Below are 21,151 nucleotides of genomic sequence, written 5' to 3' on the forward strand. Positions count from 1 at the left end.
GACGGAGTGAGCTCCCGTCTCTAGTTCCAGCTCCTGCCAACCTAGCTGTTCGAAAGCAAGAAATTGCAAGTAGATAAATAGGGGCCACTTCGGTGGGAAGGTAACAGCATTCCGTGCGCCTTGGTGTTTAGTCATGCCGGCCACATGACCACGGAAATGTCTTTGGATAGCGCTGGCTCTTCGGCTTTGAAACAGAGATGAGCACCGCAACCCTAGAGTTCGATTCGACTGGCTTTTGAGCAAGGGAACCTTTACCTTTACCTTCCCCCCCCCCTTAATTTAAACCCATTCTCGTGAGTCCTCTCCTCTGCATAAGGTTATGCATGGGATAGAGCAGGTGGAGAAAGAAGTACTTTTCTCCCTTTCTCACCATACAAGAACTCGTGGGCACTCCATGAAATTGCTGAGTGGTCGGGTTAGAAGGGATAAAAGGAAGTCCTTCTTCACCCAAACAGTGATTCACACATGGAATTCACTGCCACAGGAGGTGGCGGCAGCTACAAGCATGGACGGCTTCAAGAGGGAATCAGATAAGCACATGGAGCGGAAGTCCATTGGTGGCTATTAGCCACAAGGTATAGATAGGAACTCTCAGTTTGGGGCAAGGGATGCTCTGTATTCTTGGTGCTCGGGGGGGGCAAGAGTGGGAGGGCTTCTGGTGTCCTGGCCCCACTGCTCGACCTCTTGATGGCCCCTGGTATTTTTGGCCACTGTGTGATAGAGTGTTGGACTGGATAGGCCATTGGCCTGATCCAACAATGGCTTCTCTTATATTCCTGTGTCTGGGGCAAGGGATGCTCTGTATCCTTGGTGTTTGGGGGGGGGCAACAGTGGGAGGGCTCCTAGTGTCCTGGCCCCACTACTGGACCTCCTGATGGCACCTGGCATTTCTGGCTACCGTGTGACAGAGTGTCGGACTGGATGGGCCACTGGCCTGATTCAACATTGGCTTCTCTTATGTTCATATAGGAACTCTTTGTCTGGGGGATGCCCTGTATTCTTGGTGCTGGGAGGGGGGTCAACAGTAGGAGGGCTTCTAGTGTCCTGGCCCCACTGCTGGACCTCCTGAGGGCACCTGGTATTTTTGGCCACTGTGTGACAGAGTGTTGGAGTAGCTGGGCCACTGGCCTGATTCAACATTGGCTTCTCTTATGCTCTTATGTTCTTATTTTTTTTAAAGGCAATATTCAAACTCCATGGAAACTGCTTCTCTGTCTTTATCCTGCGTGTAATTTGGCTTCAGCCGTCCCTCGGCAGTGATAATTAAGACAACCTGATGGAAAAATTCTGAGTGGTCACACGACTAGGATGGACTTCGGTGCCACAGGATGTTTAGGCTGAGGGTTGGTTTTTTTATTTTCCACGGTTGTGGTGAACGGGGGGGGGGGGGAATAGTTTACACAGAGGCAGGGTGTGGTGATGTGGATGAGGAGCTCGGTTAGCCAAAGTCAGAAATCTGGTGGAGAAGATGGGCCCGCTGTTTGGAAAAGCTCCTCCACACGGAGTAGCTCAACCACAAAACACTGGCCGGGGTACCGAGGCGAGATCGTTTCCTCCTGGAAACTGCAAGGCATGGATGCCATTGATCGGTTGGATCTGTGTTGCTGGATCGCCCCAGTCTTGGGATTTGGGGCAGTGAGCTGTACTTGAAGAATGCAAGCCGTGGTTAAAGACATCTAAATTGCAGCCAGACCAAAACGTAAATACGTTCGAAACTTCTTCTGCCTTGAGACACCCAAAACGGCTAGGGGGTGAGTCAAGATCTGAGAGGCAAAACACAAAATGGCAAAGAGTTCTGTAGGAGCGTGAGGATAGATCCCTGTAGGCGGACTCCCCCCACACACACACACACAGAGTGATTCATGGTACGGCTGATCTTATTCGTCCTACTTCCATGCTTTTGGAACTCTTCCGTGATTTAGTTGCACCACCCGCACAAAAGGAGAGGGGGGAAAGCCGTTTTCAGTGTGCTTTCGTCTCTGGAAGAAGAAGGAGAAGAGATTAGATTTATACCCCACCCTTCACTCGGAGTCTCAGTGCAGAAAACCCAAAGTTATAGCATCAGAAGAAGAAGAAGAGATTGGATTTATACCCCACCCTTCACTACCTGAAGGAGTCTCAGAGCGGCTTACAATCGCCTTTCCCTTCCCCTCCCTAAAACACTGTAAGGCAGGCGGGGCTGAGAGAGCTCTCTCGAGGACTGCCCCTGAAAGAACAGCTCTGAGAGAACCTGTGACTGACCCAAGGTCACACCAGCAGCTGCATATGGAGGAGTGGGGAATCAAACCCGGTTCTCCCGGATGGCCGTGCAGGGAAATGGAATCGCAGTTTCTTTTCATTAGAATTTTGTGTGTCACCTGTGAACATTCTCAAAAATGTGGCAGGGAGGTCAGTTGTGAATCCTGGTAGGCTGAGTGCCACGTTTTTGAGAGTTTGATTGGTGGTTCCCTCTTGAGAGCTAGTTTGGTGTAGTGGTTAAGTGTGCGGACTCTAATCTGGGAGAACCGGGTTTGATTCCCCACTCCTCCACTTGCACCTGGCTGGATGACCTTGGGCAAGCCATAGTTCTGTCACAGCTGTCCTTGAAAAAGAGCAGTTTCTGTCAGAGCTCTCTCAGCCCCACCGACCTCACAGGGTGTCTGTTGTGGGGAAGGGTAGGGAAAGGAATTTGTAAGCCGCTCTGAGACACCTTTGGGTAGTGAAGGGCGGGGTATAAATCCAATCACCTCCTCCTACTCCTGAATACACTGAACCTGGCAATATATTATATATCAACAGATTGCAAACAACGTTAGAATTATATACTTCTTGTATTCTGTAAGACCCGAGGAAGGCGCCAGAAACCGCCTCTCATTATCTTACAATTTTCCTGCATCTTCATTTTCGTCTAGACTTCCATATCGACTTATAACCCTATGGGGCAAACACTGTAATTTTTGAATAACTCTTTGGATAATTTTTTGGATGTTTTGTACGCACATTGAAATTATTGTGTTTTGAGATATAATAAATCAGCATTACAAGCCAGTTTGGTGTAGTGGTTAAGTGAGTGGTCTCTAATCTGGGAGAACCGGGTTTGATTCCCCCACTCCTTCACATGCAGCGGCTGGATGACCTTGGATCAGTCACAAGTTCTCTCGGAGCTGTTCTCTCAAGGGCAGTCCTCGAAAGAGCTCTCTCAGCCCCACCTACCTCACAGGGTGTCTGTTGTGGGGAGGGGAAGGGAAAGGAGATTGTATGTTTATATATATTTCTTTATTTGCTGGTTTGAATATACATTACTATCGTTCCATTGTTCCATTTTTAACATTTTCTCCCTAGTCCCTCCCCCCTCAGTCTAATCTTCCTTTTTCAGCCAGGAGCACAGAGTCTGTAGCTTCCACTGAACGTCTTCTTTCTGCTCCTCCTTTATCCCGTTCAGGTAGAGAGACCATTTTTCCTTCATCCGCGATGTTCTATCCTCTCATGGCAGATCCTGGCTAATTGTAGCCATTATATCTGACCGAGCAAATTCAAACAAATAATTATGCCAGGTTCTTTCTGTCCATTTACTTTTATCTTTCCACCCTATTGCTATCACTGCTTTGGGAAAGGAGATTGTAAACCGCTCTGAGATTCCGAGTGAAGGGCAGGGTATAAATCCAATCACTCTTCTTCTCTTCTTCTTCTACTAATACATTGGAAGATTTAAAAAAACCAGACAAAAATTGAGTTGATTTAAGATTACATTGGTTATTGTTTATTACATGGTGCTTTCGCCTTACTAACTTTCAGGTTGGAAGTGACGTGACGACGCCGGAAGTGACCCGGAAGTGACGTGACCCGGAGGTGACGTGACGCCGCCGGGCACACTGGCGGCGGGGCCACGACCATCCGAGGGAAAAACATAGAGGTTTCCCTCGGATTACTGTGGCCCCACCCCCAGCGTGCCCACGTCACTTCCGGGGAACGGGCCTCTGGGGCGGGGGTTTCCCCGCCCCCCGGGGGGACTTGGGAAGCCTAATCCTTCCTAAAATGTGGTGCCCAAAACTGGACACAATACTTCAGGCCTCACCTGAAGTCCTGTGTCCAGTTTTGGGCACCACATTTTAGGAAGGATGTTGACAAGCTCGAGCGTTCCAGAAGAGGGCAACCAGGATGGTGAGAGGGTTGGAATCCAAGTCTGACGAGGAAAGGCTGAAAGAGTTGGGTCTGTTTAGCCTGGGAAAGAGAAGGCTTAGAGGGGACATGACTGTGGTCTTCAAGTATCTGAAGGGCTGTCATGTAGAAGACGGAGCGGATCTATTCTGTCTTGCTCTGGATCGCAAGAGTAGATCTAATGGGTGGAAATTACAAGGGAGTCGTTACCGGCTAAATATCAGGAGAAACTTCCTAACTGTGGTTGAGCAGACTGCCTCGGGAGGTGGTGGATCCTCCTTTGCTGGAGGTTTTCAAGCGGAGGCTGGACGACTCTTTCGGGTATGTTGTATGGCTCTGTTTTGGCTACGCTCCTGCAGAGTGCAGGGGGCTGGACCAGATGACCTGCAAGGTCCCTTCCAACTCTAACATTCTATGATTCTATCTGGGGCAGTGATTCTCTGTATTCTTGGTGCTTGGGGAAAAACAGTAGGAGGGCTCCTGGAGTTCTTTCCCCACTAGTGGACCTTCTGATGGCACCTGAGTTTTGGCCGCTGTGTGACACAGAGTGTTGGACTGGATGGGCCACTGGTCTGATCCAACATTGGCTTCTCTTATGTTCTTATGGGGGACATGCCACATAATTCTTCCATCTTTTCCGTGACTGTGGGCATCTACTGCTCTGCAAGGCCTTCCCCCCCACTTCCTATTTCCCATGAAGCTGAGAAGCTGTGGGGGAGTACTTTCAGTTTCCCATTTCACCCATGCCTCGTTGAGAAGAGAAGGCTTCACTAAGGACCGAATCGGGGGCTGTTACTGAGGAGTAGGGGTCTGGAGGTGAAACTGGCCTCCATCTACTTTATAACTTCCAAGTTCCATTGATTTCAGTGGAAGGCATGTAAGTCTCTCGATGGCTACTAGCCCTGGTGGTTGAGGGGAACCTCCACATTCAGAGGCACTAAGCCTCTGAAACCCAGAGCCAGGAGGTAACATCAGGGGAAGGCCTCGGCCTCTGTGCCCTGTTCTTGGACCTCCAGAGGAACTGGTTGGCTGCTGTGTGAGACAGGATGCTGGACTAGATGGACTATTGGTTTGATCCAGCAGGGCTCTTCTCATGTTCTTATGAGGGCCTTGGCCCCTCTGCCCTGTTGTTGGCCCTCCAGAGGCTGGGACAGGAGGCTGGACTAGATGGACTATTGGTTTGATCCCTAATGTTCCGATGAAGGCCTCGGCCTCTGTGCCCTATTGTTGTCTCTCCAGAGGAACTGGTTGGCCACTGTGTGAGACAGGAGGCTGGACTAGATGGACTACCAGTCTGATCCAGCAGGGCTCTTCATATGATGTTCTTATGAGATCGCCTCCAGCCAGCAAATCTACTGGCAACCCTACTCCAACTCTGGACCAATGGATGCTATTCTTTCGGGCTTCTGACAGGTTGAGTCTGAGGACCAAGTCTTGGCTACCTTCTGTGGGAGAGAAGCCACAGACACAGAACAGACCCCGGGCGAGCAAGCCATCACCTCTCCTGGGTCGTACATGAGCCTCACGTTCAAGTCGGACTTCTCCAACGAAGAACGCTTCACCGGTTTTGACGCCCATTACACAGCAGTTGGTAAGTAGCCCGAATTCTGTGACTCGGTGTCCCAGGCTTGTGGTTTTCATAAAACCCCTTTAAGACCAACAAGATTTAATTTGTGGTATAAGCAGGGCTTTTTTTTGTAGAAAAAGCCCAGCAGGAACTCATTAGCATATTAGGCCACACCCTTGACCGCACAGCTCATTAGCATATTAGGCCGCACCCCCATGTTACCAGAAGTGTGGTCATCCAGCCACACCCACCTTTTGCTTGTGATTCTGTTTACCTTGTTTGTTGTCAAAACCCAGAGGGGTTTTTTTGTAGCAGGAACTCCTTTGCATGTTAGGCCACACACCCCTAATGTAGCCAATCCTAATGAGTTCCTGCTGTTGGGTGTGGCCTATTATGCTAATGAGTTCCTACTGGGTGTGGCCAACTCGGGAGCCAGCCAGAACTCCATTCCTGTGCGTTCCTGCCCCAAAATAGCCCTGGGTATAAGCTTTTGTGTGCATGAAGTGTTCCTGCACACAAAAGCTTCTACCCTGAATAAAACTTTGTCGGTCTTAAAGGTGCCACTGGACTCAAACTCTGTTCTGCTGCTTCAGACCAACGGGACTACCCCACCTGAATCCCTTTTCTACTGTGTCGGCCAAAGACGTTTTTGCATCATAGGGGATCCTGAGGAATGTTCTAGGGCTGGGCACAGACTCATTCCACACAAGGCACTGTCTGAGCCAATACTGGGTGGGGAAATTCCTGGAGATTTGGGGGAGTGCCACCTGGAGACGGCGAGATTTCAGGAGGTGAGGCACCTCAGCCTCTAATGCCATCGCGTCCGCCTTGCAGCAGAAGACAGGCATAGTGGGAAAGAAGTTCTTGTGCAGAGGTCCATCCGTGGCTATGAGCCACAGGGTATAGAGGGAAGACTCTGTCTGGGGCAGTGATGCTCTGTATTCTTGGTGCTTGGGGGGCAAAAGTGGGAGGGCTTCTGGAGTTCTGGCCCCACTGCTGGTGGACCTCCTGAGGGCACCTGGGTTTTGGCCACTGTGTGACACAGAGTGTTGGACTAGACGGGCCACTGGCCTCCAACATGATACTGATGATTGTTTATTTCTTCCAAGTAGTGTTTTTACTTTACTTTCACTTTTACTTTGCTAAGCTTTTTACATTTTTAAAAAAATTACAGGATTATATTTCAAATGCAATCTTTACACTGCTGCAATCTGCCACAAATGTTGACACAAATGCCTCCCCCCACCCCAATGAGACAGGAGCCACCATTTTTCAGCACTGGTTGACATTTCTGTACAGTCTTCAAGGGCAGGTCCCCATAAAGCATGGGGTAGTAGTCAGTCTTGAAGCTGCAAAGGCACGAGAGATGGATGCTATATCAAAAGGGGACCGAAGCTGAGAATTTCCTGTGCAAATCCTTTGCTTCTTCCTTGTTTTATTGCAGATGTAGACGAGTGCCTTGAGAAGAGTGATGAGGAACTGTCCTGCGACCACCACTGCCACAACTATATTGGTGGCTACTACTGCTCCTGCAGGTTCGGCTACCTCCTCCACTCTGACAACAGGACGTGCAAAGGTATCACCCGCAGATCACCCTTGTAGTTGGCCACGATGTATCTTGTATACAGCTGTCTAGCCCCCAATAGTGACAGGGTATTCCCTGCCTCCAGGTCCCACTGCCCACCTCCGCTGGAAGCATGGGGCAGGAGAAAAATTAAAAACAAAAATAAGGCCTTGTCTACTTACAGGAAGTTCTTACCATAAAGTTCCTGGTGATTCCTAGAGCAACCCAAAAAGTAACAATCGGTAACTCTAGGAATGGCCAGAGACTCTATGGTAAGAACTTCATTTTTACCATAGAGTTTTCAGTGATTCCTAGACCTACCCTTCACCACTTCCAGGTGGCTCTAAGAATCACCAGGAACTCTATGGTAAGAACATTTTGTAAGCAGATGAGGCCTTAATTTTCTTTTTAATTTCTCTCCTGGGAAGGTGCCCCCTTCCCCAATCCTCCCTCGAGTTGCCTAATTGTAGCTATACAGCTCTTGTTTCCTCTGTAAAAGCTCTGTTTCAGGGGTGTTGAACTCATTTGTTATGAGAGCCGGATCTGACATAAATGAGACCTTGTTAGGCTGGGCTATGTGTGTCGTTTAAATGTAGTGCCAGGTAGCGGAGATATACATTTTATAAAGGACACAAACACAAAGGGTGGTTTTTTTACTTAAAATGAAAACATGCTTAAAACATCAGCACTCTTGCAATATTTTGTTTATATAACAGTGTCTGATAACTGACACCTCTAGCTCTGAATCATTGCATCAAAATGCCTGTGCTGTTGCAATCTTGAGTACGCTGTCCAGGTGTGTATCCGTAAGCTGCAAGCCTACGATGATGCAGCAGCAGCAGAACTGGAAGCAGCAGCAGAAGACAGCCAGTTCCACTGTGGGCCCAATAGAAGCCCTCTGGGGGCCTGATCTGGCCCCCGGGCCGCATGTTTGACACCCCTGCTCTATTTCATTATGAGGTGCCTCTAAGCCGCCTGACAGAACCTCTGCCTGAAACGCCAGAGAAGATCTGTGTACCTTACAGCCCGCCAGGATGAACACGGCCCTCCATCAGGGTTTGAGAATCATTATGGGTAGGGTTGCCCGTCTCCAGGTGGGGCCCGGAGATCTCCCGGAATCACAACTGGTCTCCAGGCAACAGAGATCAGTTCCCCTGGAGAAAATGGCTGCTTTGGAAGATGGAGTCTGTGGCATTCTACCCCTCTTGGAGTCCCTCCCCTCACCCAAACTTCACCCTCCACAGGGTCCACCCCCCAAAAAAATTTTTCCCAGAAATCTGTCAACCCAGAACTGTCAACCCTATTTATTGCAGCCTGCCTGAGAATGTAGAGATTGGGAGGGAAGGAAGTAACAGGCCACCTCAAATGCCACAATGTATGGCTGCAGGGCGACGTTCGGGTTTATAGAGCACGTAGAAGAAGCTCTCCATATATGGTCATAGCCAGTGTTCCCTCTAAGCTGAGTTAGTGTGAGCTAGCTCACAGTTTTTTAGCCCAGCTCACAGATTTTTGTCTCAGCTCAGAAAGGGTGGCTCGAGAGCAAACTAATTTATGCATTCGCCAAATCGCTCACTCACAACTTTAATGCCAGTAGCTCACCAAGTAGAATTTTTGCTCACAAGACTCCACAGCTTAGAGGGAACATTGGTCATAGCCCATCAATGTGTAGCCCTTTTTGTTAGGTGCTTAATCATCCTTGTACCCCACCATTCCTCCAGAGGGCCCAGAGCAGTGTTTGTAGAACTATCTGTTACATCACCTAGGGTTCTCAACCTCCAGGTAGGGCCTGGAGATCTCCAGACAACAGATAATAGAATCCTAGAATGTTCAAGGTGGAAGGGACCTTGCAGGTCATCTAGTCCAACCCCCTGCCCTCTGCTCTACAACATACCCGAAAGATGGTCGTCCAGCCTCCGCTTGAAAATGTCCAGCGAAAAAGCATCCACCACCTCCCGAGGCAGTCTGTTCCACTGCTCAACCACTCTGAGAGTTAGGAAGTTTCTCCTGATATTCAGCCGGTATCAGCTCCCTTGTAATTCCCACCCATTAGATCTAGTCTTGCAATCCGGAGCAAGAGAGAATAGATCCGCTCCATCTTCTACATGACAGCCCTTCAGATACTTGAAGACTGCAATCATGTCCCTTGTAAGCCTTCTCTTTCCCAGGCTAAACATACCCACCTCTTTCAGCCTTTCTTCGTAAGACTTGGATTCCAACCCTCTCACTATCCTGGTTGCCCTCTTGGGGACACGCTCAAGCTTGTCAGCATCCTCCCTAAAGTGGGGTGCCCAAAACTGGACACAGGACTCCAGGTGAGGCCTGACCATAGCAGAATAGAGCGGGACGACCACCTCCTGTGATCTGGACACGATGCTTCTGTTAATGCATCCTAATAGTTCCCCTGGAGCACAGGACTGCTTTGGAGGATGGCGTCTGTGGTATTACATCCCACGGAGGCCCCTCCGCTAACCCCGCCCTACCCAGGCACCACCCACCAAATATCCAGGAATTTCCCGACCTAGAGAAGGCAAACCCTAATGGAAATCCACCCCATTGTGATCTCAGCGTACCATTCTAACACGGGCTGTACCCGTGTGATCTCCACCCCTCCGTGCTTCTTACAGTGGAATGCAGCGACAACCTCTTCACCCAGAGGAACGGAGTGATCATCAGCCCGGACTTCCCCAGCCCCTATCCCAAGAGTTCGGACTGCTTGTACCGCATTGAGCTGGAAGAAGGCTTCTTCATCACCCTGCAGTTCGAAGACAACTTTGACGTCGAGGACCACCCGGAAGTCTCCTGTCCGTACGATTACATAAAGGTGAGCACGGCGTGCTGGTGTCGTTCATGTTGTTGTTGTTCAGTCGCACAGTCGAGTCCGACTCTTCGCGACCCCATGGACCAGATCACGCCAGGCCTTCCGGTCTTCCGCCGTCCTCTGAAGTTGGCTCAACTTCATGTTCGTTGCATCGATGACACTGTCTAGCTAGGGTTGCCAGGCAACTGGCAGAGGGTGGGTGGGACTTATCAGGAGAAAGAAGAAGGCCCAGGCCTCATCACCAGCATCACACAGGAAGTGATGTCATCGTGCTGCGACATCTGGGTGACACTTTAGAATTTGGGCAGAAACTCTATGGTAAAACCGGCTTGTCCCCTGGAGTTCTTGCCCAAATACCAGAGCGTCGCCCAGATGTCGCTTGTGTGATGATGTCACTTCCTGTGCGATACCTGCAATAAGGCCTGGGCAAGCTAAGTGGTGGCTGGCGGGCAGGGCCTGGCTTAAGGGGACCCCCTGCCTGCACCGCAGGTCTGGTGTCGGGGGTCCGTAGTGGTTCTCACCATTCTGCCTCCCCTCTCCCTGCTCCTCCTCTGTTTCTTATGGCAGATCAAAGCTGGACTTAAAGAGTTTGGGCCGTTCTGTGGTGAAAAATCTCCAGGGCGCATCGAAACCAGAAGCCACAGTGTCCAAATCCTGTTCCACAGTGACAACTCCGGAGAGAACGGAGGCTGGAAGCTGGCCTACACGGCAATCGGTAACCTTTTCCAATGCGACGTTCCTTGATTTTGTTCACAAGCTGGTGAGGTTTCCTGTGGACCTCCCATGTCCAGCCATCACCATTAAACTGACGCTTACAGATACAATCACACCGCAGTTTTAAACGCATGAAGCTGTGTGGCCATTCTAGAGTTGCCAACCTCCAAGTGGAATAACAACAAGCACACAGGGAACACGGCTAATTTAGATAAACACAGAAAATACCATGTTGAAATAATAAACACAATATTCACATGTACTTATAGCTAAATATATTTGCTTTTTATACACAACATCAACTCTAGTGTATTGTAAACACTTTCAAACTACAACATCACATTTCAAACACTTCCAAACTAAGTTATATAACATGAAGAGTCCAACTGTCTTCTTCCTGATGGAGGATAAATACCAATGTACAGTAATGTGTACCGAACAATGCAGCAACCTATTGTACATTTCCCAAGTGATGATCCATCAGGTAAAGCTAGCAGGCAGCTTGTATTTCTCACTGGGATGTTTCAGCTTATCCAGCAAACCTAGTAGATGTATTTTCCCATGAGGTGATTCAGCTCATGAAATGTGATGTTGTCGTTTGAAAGTGTTTACAATACACTAGAGTTGATGCTGTGTATAAAAAGCAAATATATTTAGCTATAAGTACATGTGAATATTGTGTTTATTATTTCAACACGGAGTTTCCTGTGTTTATCTAACCTCCAAGCGGAGCCTGGAGATCGAGAGGACAGAGATCAGTTCTCCTAAAGACAATGGCTCTTTTGGAGGGTCGACTCTGTGACATCTCCGGGGTCCATCTCCCAAATCCAGAAAACAAATGAATTAAGGACCTGAAAGTTTAAATGGATACAAATCAGGGGGCCCAATGTTAAAATCAATAAATATACAACATAAAAATTACGAGTGATCAAAAATGCATGTATTTATCACAAATTGGGTAAAACAATTATAGGCCCAAATATATCCTTCAATAAAAATTACAAATCGTACAATATGCACAACTGAGACCTAATGCAGCCCTAAAACAGACACGTTTTGGCCTACCAGCCTTCTTCAGTGGTGAAGCGTAAATGCTGCACAAAGTCTCAATTGTTCCAATACTGATATTAATCAATATAGGACCAAATGAAAATTATCTTTCCGAAATCTCCAGTAATTTTCCAACCTGGAGTTGGCAACCCTAGGCCATTCAGATCAAGAGCCCTGGGTGCTGTTGATTTTTGGTCGTGTTTTATTTATTGATGTAGAGACATCGGTATCTTGCTTTTCTCCCCAGTGGTGACCTAAGGCCAGTCACTCTCAGTCCAACATACTTCACAGGACTGTTGTGAAGACAGAAAGAGGGAGTGCTAGTAAGGGTGCCAACCTCTAGGTTGGGCCTGGAAATCCCCCAGAATTATAACTGACTTCCAGACTTCAGAGATCAGTTCCCTTGGAGGCAATGGCAACTTCGGAGGGTGGAGGCGATGGCATACCATATATTCTTGGCGAAATCCTCCCCCAAATTCCCCATTCCACAGGTATCATCACCCCCAAATCTCCAGGAATCTTGCAGGTTAGAGTACACCACCGTAAACTGTTTAGTGGGGGGGGGGGAGGGACAAAACATGTCCTAGGACTAGATGGATGTGCCAGAGTTCTCTGTCCTTCTTCTGTTCTCTGTTGGTGTCTTTCTCTGCCAAGAAGGGGCAGGTATTTGTTATGCTAAGCTACTTCCCTGTGCGGTAAGCCATTTGGCCTCAGCCCACTGGGAATTCCAGCTGCATTTCAATTCCGCTTTCCGCCTAACTAGACATTGTGGGTTTTCTTCTTTCTCTCTCTCTCTCTCTCTCTCTCTCTCTCTCTCTCTCTCTCTCTTAATTTGCGCTCGTGGGTGAAAAGGGGACCCCTGCCCGCTGGTGGAGCCTCCGCTCAACGGCAGAATTGAGCCCTCGCAGGCAACGTACACCTTCAAGGACCAGGTGGTCGTCAGCTGCAACACCGGATACAATGTCCTCAAGGTACACTGTATTGGGATATCTGGTTAATATAGCAGAGTTCGGCCCAGTCACAGAGGCGTGATACTGAGAGCAGTAAATAAATCTCCCAAGAAGTAGATTGCAAACAAAGGTGAACCTCCATTGATTCAAGAAGATCCAGTTCACGTTCAGGTTGACGGCGAAAGGAGAGAGAGAGAGACGCCTAATCCAAAGAGGACTTTCCCTGTCACAAATGGGCAGCTTCTCCAGCATCACGTGTGGGGGAGGATGAGGGCACTGCCTGTACAGGAAGGCCATGTGCATAGAGGGAGAGGACAAAGTGAGCGAGAGAGTAGGGGTCAGGGGGCAACTCCCAGGTTAAGAAGAAGAAAAGAAGAGATTGGATTTATACCCCGCCCTTCACTACCCAAAGGTGTCTCAGAGCGGCTTAAAAACTCCTTTCCCTTCCCCTCCCCACAACAGACACCCTGTGAGGTAGGCGGGGCTGAGAGAACTCTTGAGAGAAACTGCTCTTTTTCAAGAACAGCTGTGCCAGAGTTATGGCTTGCCCAAGGTCATCAGCCAGGTGCAAGTGGAGGAGTGGGGAACCAAACCCGGTTCTCCCAGATTAGAGTCCGCGCACTTAACCACTACACCAAACTGGCAAAGGGAGGCATCCTATTTGTTAAAGATTGGGTTCTGGACGCATTGCCGTGACCAGCTCTAGTTTATTTAGTGATTTCGGGAACACAACAAGGACACCCATCAGGGTTTGAGCCCTGCTTATAAAGCATTCAAGCACCACGCCCCCCCCACACACACACACTCCCAGGGATAGGCTATGTACATTACACTGCTTATCTATAGGTCAATTTCAGGATCCTGGTCAGCTATTGTTCTTGGGGAGCAAGCTCACACAGTTCATAGTCCACATTCAGGGATGGCTCAGGCTCAATACATAACACATTCAAGGAGATAACACCTGTGCATCCTAAGAGTGACATAGCGCCCCACCCCCCAGTATCCAGGCATGCTGACTTGCTCACTCCCACACACTGGTTGCAGGGAACCAACCTCCAGGTAGGGCCTGGAGACCTCCCAGAATGTCAATTGATTTTCAGGAGACAGAGATCAATTTCCCAGGGGTAAAAGGCAGCTTTGGGAGGGTGGGCTCTATGGCATTCTACCCCACAGAAATCCTTCCCCTCTCCAAACCCCCCCCCCATCCCCAAGAATTTCCTAACCTGGAGCTGGCAACCCTAAGAGGAGGACTGGAAGTACCACAGGCTTAGAGGACTTCAACAGCTCAAATAAATGATATGTGTACGAGTTGTCTCTAGATTCACCCCTTTGACATGAGTCGCACAACTCCAGGTTGGGAAATTCCAGGAGACTGTCGGACCACAGTGGAGGTGAGGGAAACGCAGAGGCAGAAAAGGAAACTGACGCCGTTCAGATGTGGTCCCCGGAAGCGAGCTCTACTTCTATCCTCCTGAAATATCCTGGGTTCGAGACGCGTATAGTGATCAGCTCATCGTTTATTAGTGATTTCAGCTTCACTCCAAGACAACTCCAGCCGGGCCGGAGCCCTGCTTACATGTGTGCAAAACACCCCACACCCCACCCACACCCACTCCCCATGATAGGCTATTTACATTACAACTCCTGCTCAATAGGTCCATTCCAGGATCCTGGCTATCTATTGTTCTGGTGTACAAGCTTCGTCAGTTTCCAGGTACAGTTCAGGCTCAGTCAGGGGTCATGTCCTGCCGGAGCACACAGGAGCGGAGCTTGGGCAGTAAAGAGCCCAGGGGGCAGGCACATGCAACAAGCCCCGCCCCCTGCTCCCAGCAGCCCCGGGCCACGAGGAGCAAGAAGCAGCCAGGTAAATTGCAGTGGGTGTTGCCTTCTGACACACTTCCGGTGATGTCAAGGGTGTGTGGCATATGCAAATAAGTTATGCTGATCAGTTATGCTAATGAGCTCCTGCACTTCTTTTTCTACTAAATGACCCCTCAGTACATAACACCTTCTTAGAGTTGCCAGCTTCCAGGAGGGGTAAGGGTGCCAAACCCTCCGGTTTGGCAGGGGTCACCCGCTTTTTGGGGGCTTCTACCCACCACCAGCCAGATGGCCACCAGGGGAAGCCCCGCCCCCATGCCCCAACACCCACCGCCACTCCCTCCCTTCTCTCTTGAGAAAGAGGACGGAGAGGGGTGGCTGCGGGCCACGCACCCAATCTCCACTCAGAGATCGGGGGCACGGAAACGCCAGCTCCCTGCACTTAAAGGGAACTCATTAACTGGCGTGCCGGGAGAGTGGGCGGGGGGGGGGACATCCCCAACGTGACGTCATCACATCGGGGATGCCCCGCCCCCTCCAGGAACGCCCCCCAAAATACCCCGCAGGGGGTGAAGATGGCACTTGGCAACCAGAAGAAGAAGAGAGATTGGATTTATACCCCGCCCTTCACTCGAAGTCTCAGAGCGGCTTACAAACTCCTTTCCCTTCTTCTCCCGACAACAGACACCCCATGAGGTAGGTGGGGCTGGGAGAGGTCTCTCAAGAACTGCCCTTGAGAGAACAGCTCTGAGAGAACTTGTAACTGACCCAAGGTCACACCAGCAGCTGCAAGTGGAGGAGTGGGGAATCAAACCCGGTTCTCCCAGATTAGATTCCGCACACTTAACCACTACACCAAACTGTGTAACATAGAGGTCTTCCAGAATTACAGCTCATCTCCAGATGACAGTGACTGGTTCCCCTGGAGAAAATGGCTGGTTTGGAAGGCGGACTCTATGGCGTTATAAGCCTCTGAGGTTCATGCCCTCCCCCAAACCGTGCTCTCTCCAATCTCCACCCCCAAGCCTCCAGGAAATCCCTGCCACCCCTGGGACTCCTTCTCCCCTCTCCTACAAGAAGACCTAGCATCAGTCCAACCATGTCACGCGGTCGATGTCGCCCGCCCGTTTGACAACCCCTCCCGTCCGCCTTCTGTATCCCTCTGTGCAGGATGACGTGGAAAGCGAAACCTTCCAGATCGAGTGCATGAAGGACGGGGCGTGGAGCAACAGAGTTCCAGTCTGCAAAAGTAAGATCCTTTTCCGTCCTCTTTAGCCCTTTCTTAACAGCTGGCCCACGCAGCGTCGGCTGAGGTTAGAGCACTCCGCATTCAGGTGGCGTCTCATTTACACCTTCCCCATGAAGGACAGGTATGCCAAGGTCCGGAGCATCTTTGCACAGGTAGCAACTGTGTTTGAATGTGATGCCGTTAGGGTTTTCCAAATGTAGCTTGGTAAATCCCCAGAGACGGGGGGGGGGGCAGAAACTGCTGAATCCACTGCCTGTAGAGGTGGGACAGACACAACTATAGAAGGTTTTAGACGGGGATTGGACAGATTCATGGGGGACATGTCTATCAGTGGCTACTACTCATGGGGACTTAAGGGGACCTCCATGTTTAGAGGCAGTCAACCTCTGAATCCTGGTGACAGGAGATGACATTAGGAGAAGGCCTCTGTGCCCTGTTGCTAGAGCTCTGGAGGAACTGGTTGGCCACTGTGTGAGACAGGATGCTGGACTCGATGGACCCCTGTTCTGATCCAGCAGGGCTCTTCTGGTGTCCTTATGAAGGCTTCGGCCTCTCTGCCCTGTTGTTGGAGGAACTGGTTGGCCACTGTGTGAGACAGGATGCTGGACTCGATGGACCACTGGTCTGATCCAGCAGGGCTCTTCGAATGTTCTTCCATTCTTATACTGCTGCCAGAGGGTGTAGTGATGGCCATATACACAGACAGCTTTAAAAGGGGTTTGCTTTAGACAGATTCATGGAGGAGAGATCTATCAGTGGCTACTAGTCACAGGGACTAAAGGGAACCTCTCCATGTTCAGCGGCAGTGAGTCTCTGAATCCCAGTGCCAGGAGGCAACATCAAGGGAAGGCCTCTATACCCCGTAGTTGGAGCTCCAGAGGAACTGAAATGCAGGCCTCTCCATTTCAGTCGTTCATTGTGCCCTGAAGTATTTCCTTTTGTCCTTCCTGAATCGACGCCCCATCAGCTTCATTGGATACCCTCCAGTCCAAGCATTTTGGGAGAGGGAGAAAAAGGTTCTCTTGGTCAACTCTCTCCACCCCGTGCAGTTTTATAAGCCTCTATCGTCCCACCCCACCCCCGTTGTTTCTTTTTTAAATCATAAAGTCCCAGACTCCGAGTCCTCAGCCTTTCGCGATAGGGAAGATGCTCCAACCCCCCCCTAACCATCTCAGTGGCCCTCTTCTGTAACGCTGCACAAACATTAATCGCAGTGGTAAGCATGGCTCCCTCTCCATACTTTGCTTCCTTCCGCCCGCGCATGGACATTAATGGCTCTTGGTTTTTATCGGCTGCCTCCCTGCATGCTCTCTCTCCTGGCTGCCTGGTGGCTAATTCCCGCTTTCTTCTCTTCTTGCTTCTCCTCCTCACCCCCTTTCCAATCCTCCCTTTCCCCCTCCTGCCTCTTGCCACAGTGGCTGCAACCGAAGCGACAGACGTCAGGACAGAGGTCAAAGAGGATGCGGACCAAGTGGCGGATTGACCAGAGTACCCGGCGCACTGTGCCTTTAAGGAAGGCGGGGCCTCAGCCCTACCTGGGGGACTATTAAGACCACACCCCCAAATGATGATCTCTGTGGAGGCACGCCTTTCCAGCCGCTCTCTGGGGGAGGGGGCAGTTAACCTCTTCCTGCCCGGCATGCTTTTAACTCCAAGAACGAGGGAAGAGAGAAGCAGGGAAGTCACAGTCTTCGCATGGCATGAAAGAACGGATGCTTCTCCTTGGAACGAAGTCACCCTGGATGGTGGGTGGAGCTCTGCACCGTTCTCGGGATGCCTTCTGCACACACACCCCACCCTATCTCACTCTCTTTCTCTTTCGGTAGACTCCAGCCCTGTTTGGGCAAGAATGAAATCACTTTTGCAAGGATCGGCTGATCCGGCTGTGGGTTTCTTGGTGGCGGCGTTTGTTCTCCCTTACTCGGTTTTGACGCCTTTTCTGCCTGCGCTATTCTCAGGACTGACAAGTTTCTCTTTTAATGTAGCTTCGTCTCTTTACTTCAAAACTCAACCCCCGGGGGGGGGGGGTCTCATGGGACTATGCCGCCAGCCTCGGTTAATCGGTGAATATTCTGGTCCCTTTTTATTTTATTTTATTTGCCAACTTGAAAATTCCTGTTCCCCTCGGCTGGAAATGCAGGGATGGCGGACTCGCCAGCAAAATCTGGGAGACAAAGGTTAATGGCATAGGAGCCCTGCCAGAGAAAAAAAACTGGCAACCCTATCCGCGTTTGCTTTATTTATTTATTTATTTATTTATTTATTGTTTCAATTTCTATACCGCTCATAACCCCTAGCGGGTCTCAGAGCAGTTTACAATTGTCTACTTGCGTAGCATATACCTAGCTAGGGACACAATTTTTCGGGGGGAGGGGGTTCCCTACCAGCACCCATGCGGCAGATCTTCTTCCATTTCTTCTCCTGGTGGCCTTGTTGTTGTTCCTGACGATCCTGGCGATGTTGTGACCAACTTCCGGCAGGCTCTGCTGGCTTCCGTCGATGCGCAGTTGCTTCGGGCGCAGCTTCCGGCTCTACGTCCTTTCGGCTCCAGCCGTGCTGCGTCCTTGTTGCCGCTGCGTCATCCGGCTCCGCCTCCGCTCACTCTGGTCGCCGCCTCCAGGATCGCCACTGCTCCGTCGTCGCCTGCCGCCACCTGCTGCTGCCGCCGTCATCCAACCGCACTCCTGGCACGGGACCAGGAGGAGGGTGCCTCCCTGCCACCTAGGGCAGGTACCCATTTGTCTACTTGTTAATTACTTTCGAGCCACTGGGTTGGCGGGAGCTGGGACAAGGGTCGGGGGCTCAACCCGACCGCGGTGGGATTCGAACAGCCATTGAGGCTGTTCGCTACAGATGTTACCTACAGGCGTCATGGACAATTTTTAGGCAGCGGCCTGGAGCGGCCCCTTAAGAGGGGGCGCCCCCTGGTGTACTCCCAAAAACAGTAGCCTGGGAAGAAAGCCAAGTCTGGAAATGAGTTAATGGCAAAACTACGTTGTCAGCGATGTATTTTAGAAGAAGAAGAGGAGGAGATTGGATTTATACCCCGCCCTTCACTTGGCATCTCAGAGCGGCTTACAAACTCCTTTCCCTCCCCCTCCCCACAACAGACACCCTGTGAGGTGGGTGGGGCTGAGAGAACTCTGACAGAAACTGCTCTTTTTCAAGGACAGCTGTGCCAGAGCTTGTGACTGACCCAAGGTCACATCACCAGGTGCAAGTGGAGGAGTGGGGAATCAAACCCGGTTCTCCCAGATTAGAGTCCGCACACTTAACCACTACACCAAACTGGTTATTATGTGTTAGTGAATAGCTGGGTGGGATGTGCAGGTGACCAGTGTGGTGGTGTTTGAAAATTGGGAGGTGCACGGGGGGGGGGGCAGAAGGTAGCCTCGCCTAGTGTGCAAAAAAACCTGGAGCCGGCCCTGTCTCATTGTGTATGCCGCACAACCACACAGTGAAAGTGCTGAAACAAAACAAGATTTCAACCAAGGGCAGTTCTGCATCTGGCACTCGCTCCACATTTTCTCAACTGGGAGGAAAAGGTGCCGCTCAAAAGCACATGCAAATACCCCGGGGCAAGGCCGTACTGACTGCAAAGTCACCCCTGAGCGGCCGTAAATCTATGCAGGAGGTACCATAAAACCCGATGGTCAAAGAAAGTGAAAGCAGCATGCAGTGTAGAGGGCAATTTCTGTTCCAAGGTGGGTTTGGTAAGACAACGGAGGATAATAGCCAAGTGCAGAATAGTCCCAAGATAGCATTCCTCCCTAGAGGGGCTAGAAGAGACCTATCAGGATAGGAACGCAACGCCCCGTGAAGACAGGGTAGATCCAGCGGAAGCCAAAGAAAGCCAAATTCCCTGGCAGATCTCGGTTCATGCTTGTTTACTCCAAGGGCCACCCAGATAAGGGCAAGGTTGATAAGCAGGGGTCATTTCCTGCAGGAGTCCGGCAGTAAAGAGCCCAGGGGGAGGGCACATGCAACAAGCCCCACCCCCTGCTCCCAGCAGCCCTCAGTCAGAGCAAGAAGCAGCCAGGTAAGCTGCAGAGCCCCCCCCCCCGTCCCCCTGGTCCAAAACATTCCAGTGGCACCTTTAAGACCAAGTTTTATTCAGGCATAAGCTCTCCCTCCTCTGTGAGGACAGATCTGCACGTCCCGCTCCCCCCCAATAGCTAGCAATCCAAAACAGTCCAGTGGAGCCTGAGCGGTGGGTGCTGCCTTCTGACACACTTCCGCTGATGTCAGGGGGTGTGGCATATGCAAATGAGTTATGTTAATGAGTTATGCTAATGAGCTCCTGCACCTCTTTTTCTATGAAAGGACCCCTGTTTATATGTGTACAAACAAAGCAGGGACTCTCTGGTGTGCATGTTGGAGGACATCCCCGAGGTATAGTCCAGGACATGCTAGCAAACAAAAAGTGGACTGAGGAGGGGTGAGTTGCTATGACAACACCATGGTCACCCAGCCAAAAACATCCCAAAGGAAACTCTGACTCCATGGTGTGTTGGGGGCAGCCGACTGACCCCGAGTTAGATCATGAGACCATCTGAATAGCAACAGCTCACTGAGGCCTTGGGCAGAGATCTGTCCTCACTCCGGTTGCCGGACACCCCTCCCCCGCTGGAGGTGGGGGTCCCCCGCTGACAGGCCTCCCCTCCCCACCGCCAATTAGCCAATCACCGGAGGGAACGTCCCCCTGAAAAAGAGGGGAATCCATTAGATGTGCAGCGACACGTCTTTGTCACGGCTCATGTGACTAGGGTTGCCAAGTCGGAAAATGTACTTACTGGGGGACTCCCGGTCCAAGGCTGGAGCACGGGCATGACCAGGAAGTGACGTTATGATGCCGGCCACGCTGAGGGCGGGGCCACGACCATCTGAGGGAAAACCATAGAGTTTTCCCTCGGATGACCGTGGCCCCGCCCCCAGCGTGCCCGGCGTCATAACGTCACTTCCTGGTGACGTGCACGCCAGGGTGGGGTTCCCCCTGGGGCCCGATCCGCCGGCGGCGGGGAACGGGCGTCTGGGGCGGGGGTTTCCCCGCCCCCCGGGGCGACTTGGGAAGCCTACATGTGACCCGGAAGCGACATCATCACACCTGGGACGTCTAGGCGACGCTCTAGCATTTGGGCAAAAAACTCTATGGCGGACGCCAAATTGACCATAGCGTCTTTGCCCAAATACCAGAGCATCGCTCTGAGGTCCCGGATGGGATGACGTCACTTCCGGGTCGCCTGGGCAGTGACGTAGACACGTTGCTGTGCATCGGATGGGC

General features: G+C 50.9%; 1 protein-coding gene across 1 annotated transcript in view; it reads left to right on the plus strand.

Annotated features, from left to right (window-relative positions):
- The window catches only part of MASP1 (mannan-binding lectin serine peptidase 1 (C4/C2 activating component of Ra-reactive factor)), a 114,499-nt gene that overhangs the window by 43,000 nt on the left and 50,348 nt on the right, over positions 1–21,151 (plus strand). The window contains exons 3-8 of the mRNA XM_015415239.1: positions 5,551–5,728; positions 7,149–7,280; positions 9,893–10,089; positions 10,654–10,801; positions 12,703–12,821; positions 15,792–15,870. Of these exons, the coding sequence (XP_015270725.1) occupies positions 5,551–5,728; positions 7,149–7,280; positions 9,893–10,089; positions 10,654–10,801; positions 12,703–12,821; positions 15,792–15,870 (853 nt within the window). The remainder of the gene's footprint in view (positions 1–5,550; positions 5,729–7,148; positions 7,281–9,892; positions 10,090–10,653; positions 10,802–12,702; positions 12,822–15,791; positions 15,871–21,151) is intronic.

This window comes from Gekko japonicus, unplaced genomic scaffold (genome assembly GCF_001447785.1).
Source record: "Gekko japonicus isolate JY-2015 unplaced genomic scaffold, Gekko_japonicus_V1.1 scaffold210, whole genome shotgun sequence".
In the NCBI taxonomy this organism is placed as follows: Eukaryota; Metazoa; Chordata; class Lepidosauria; order Squamata; family Gekkonidae; genus Gekko; species Gekko japonicus.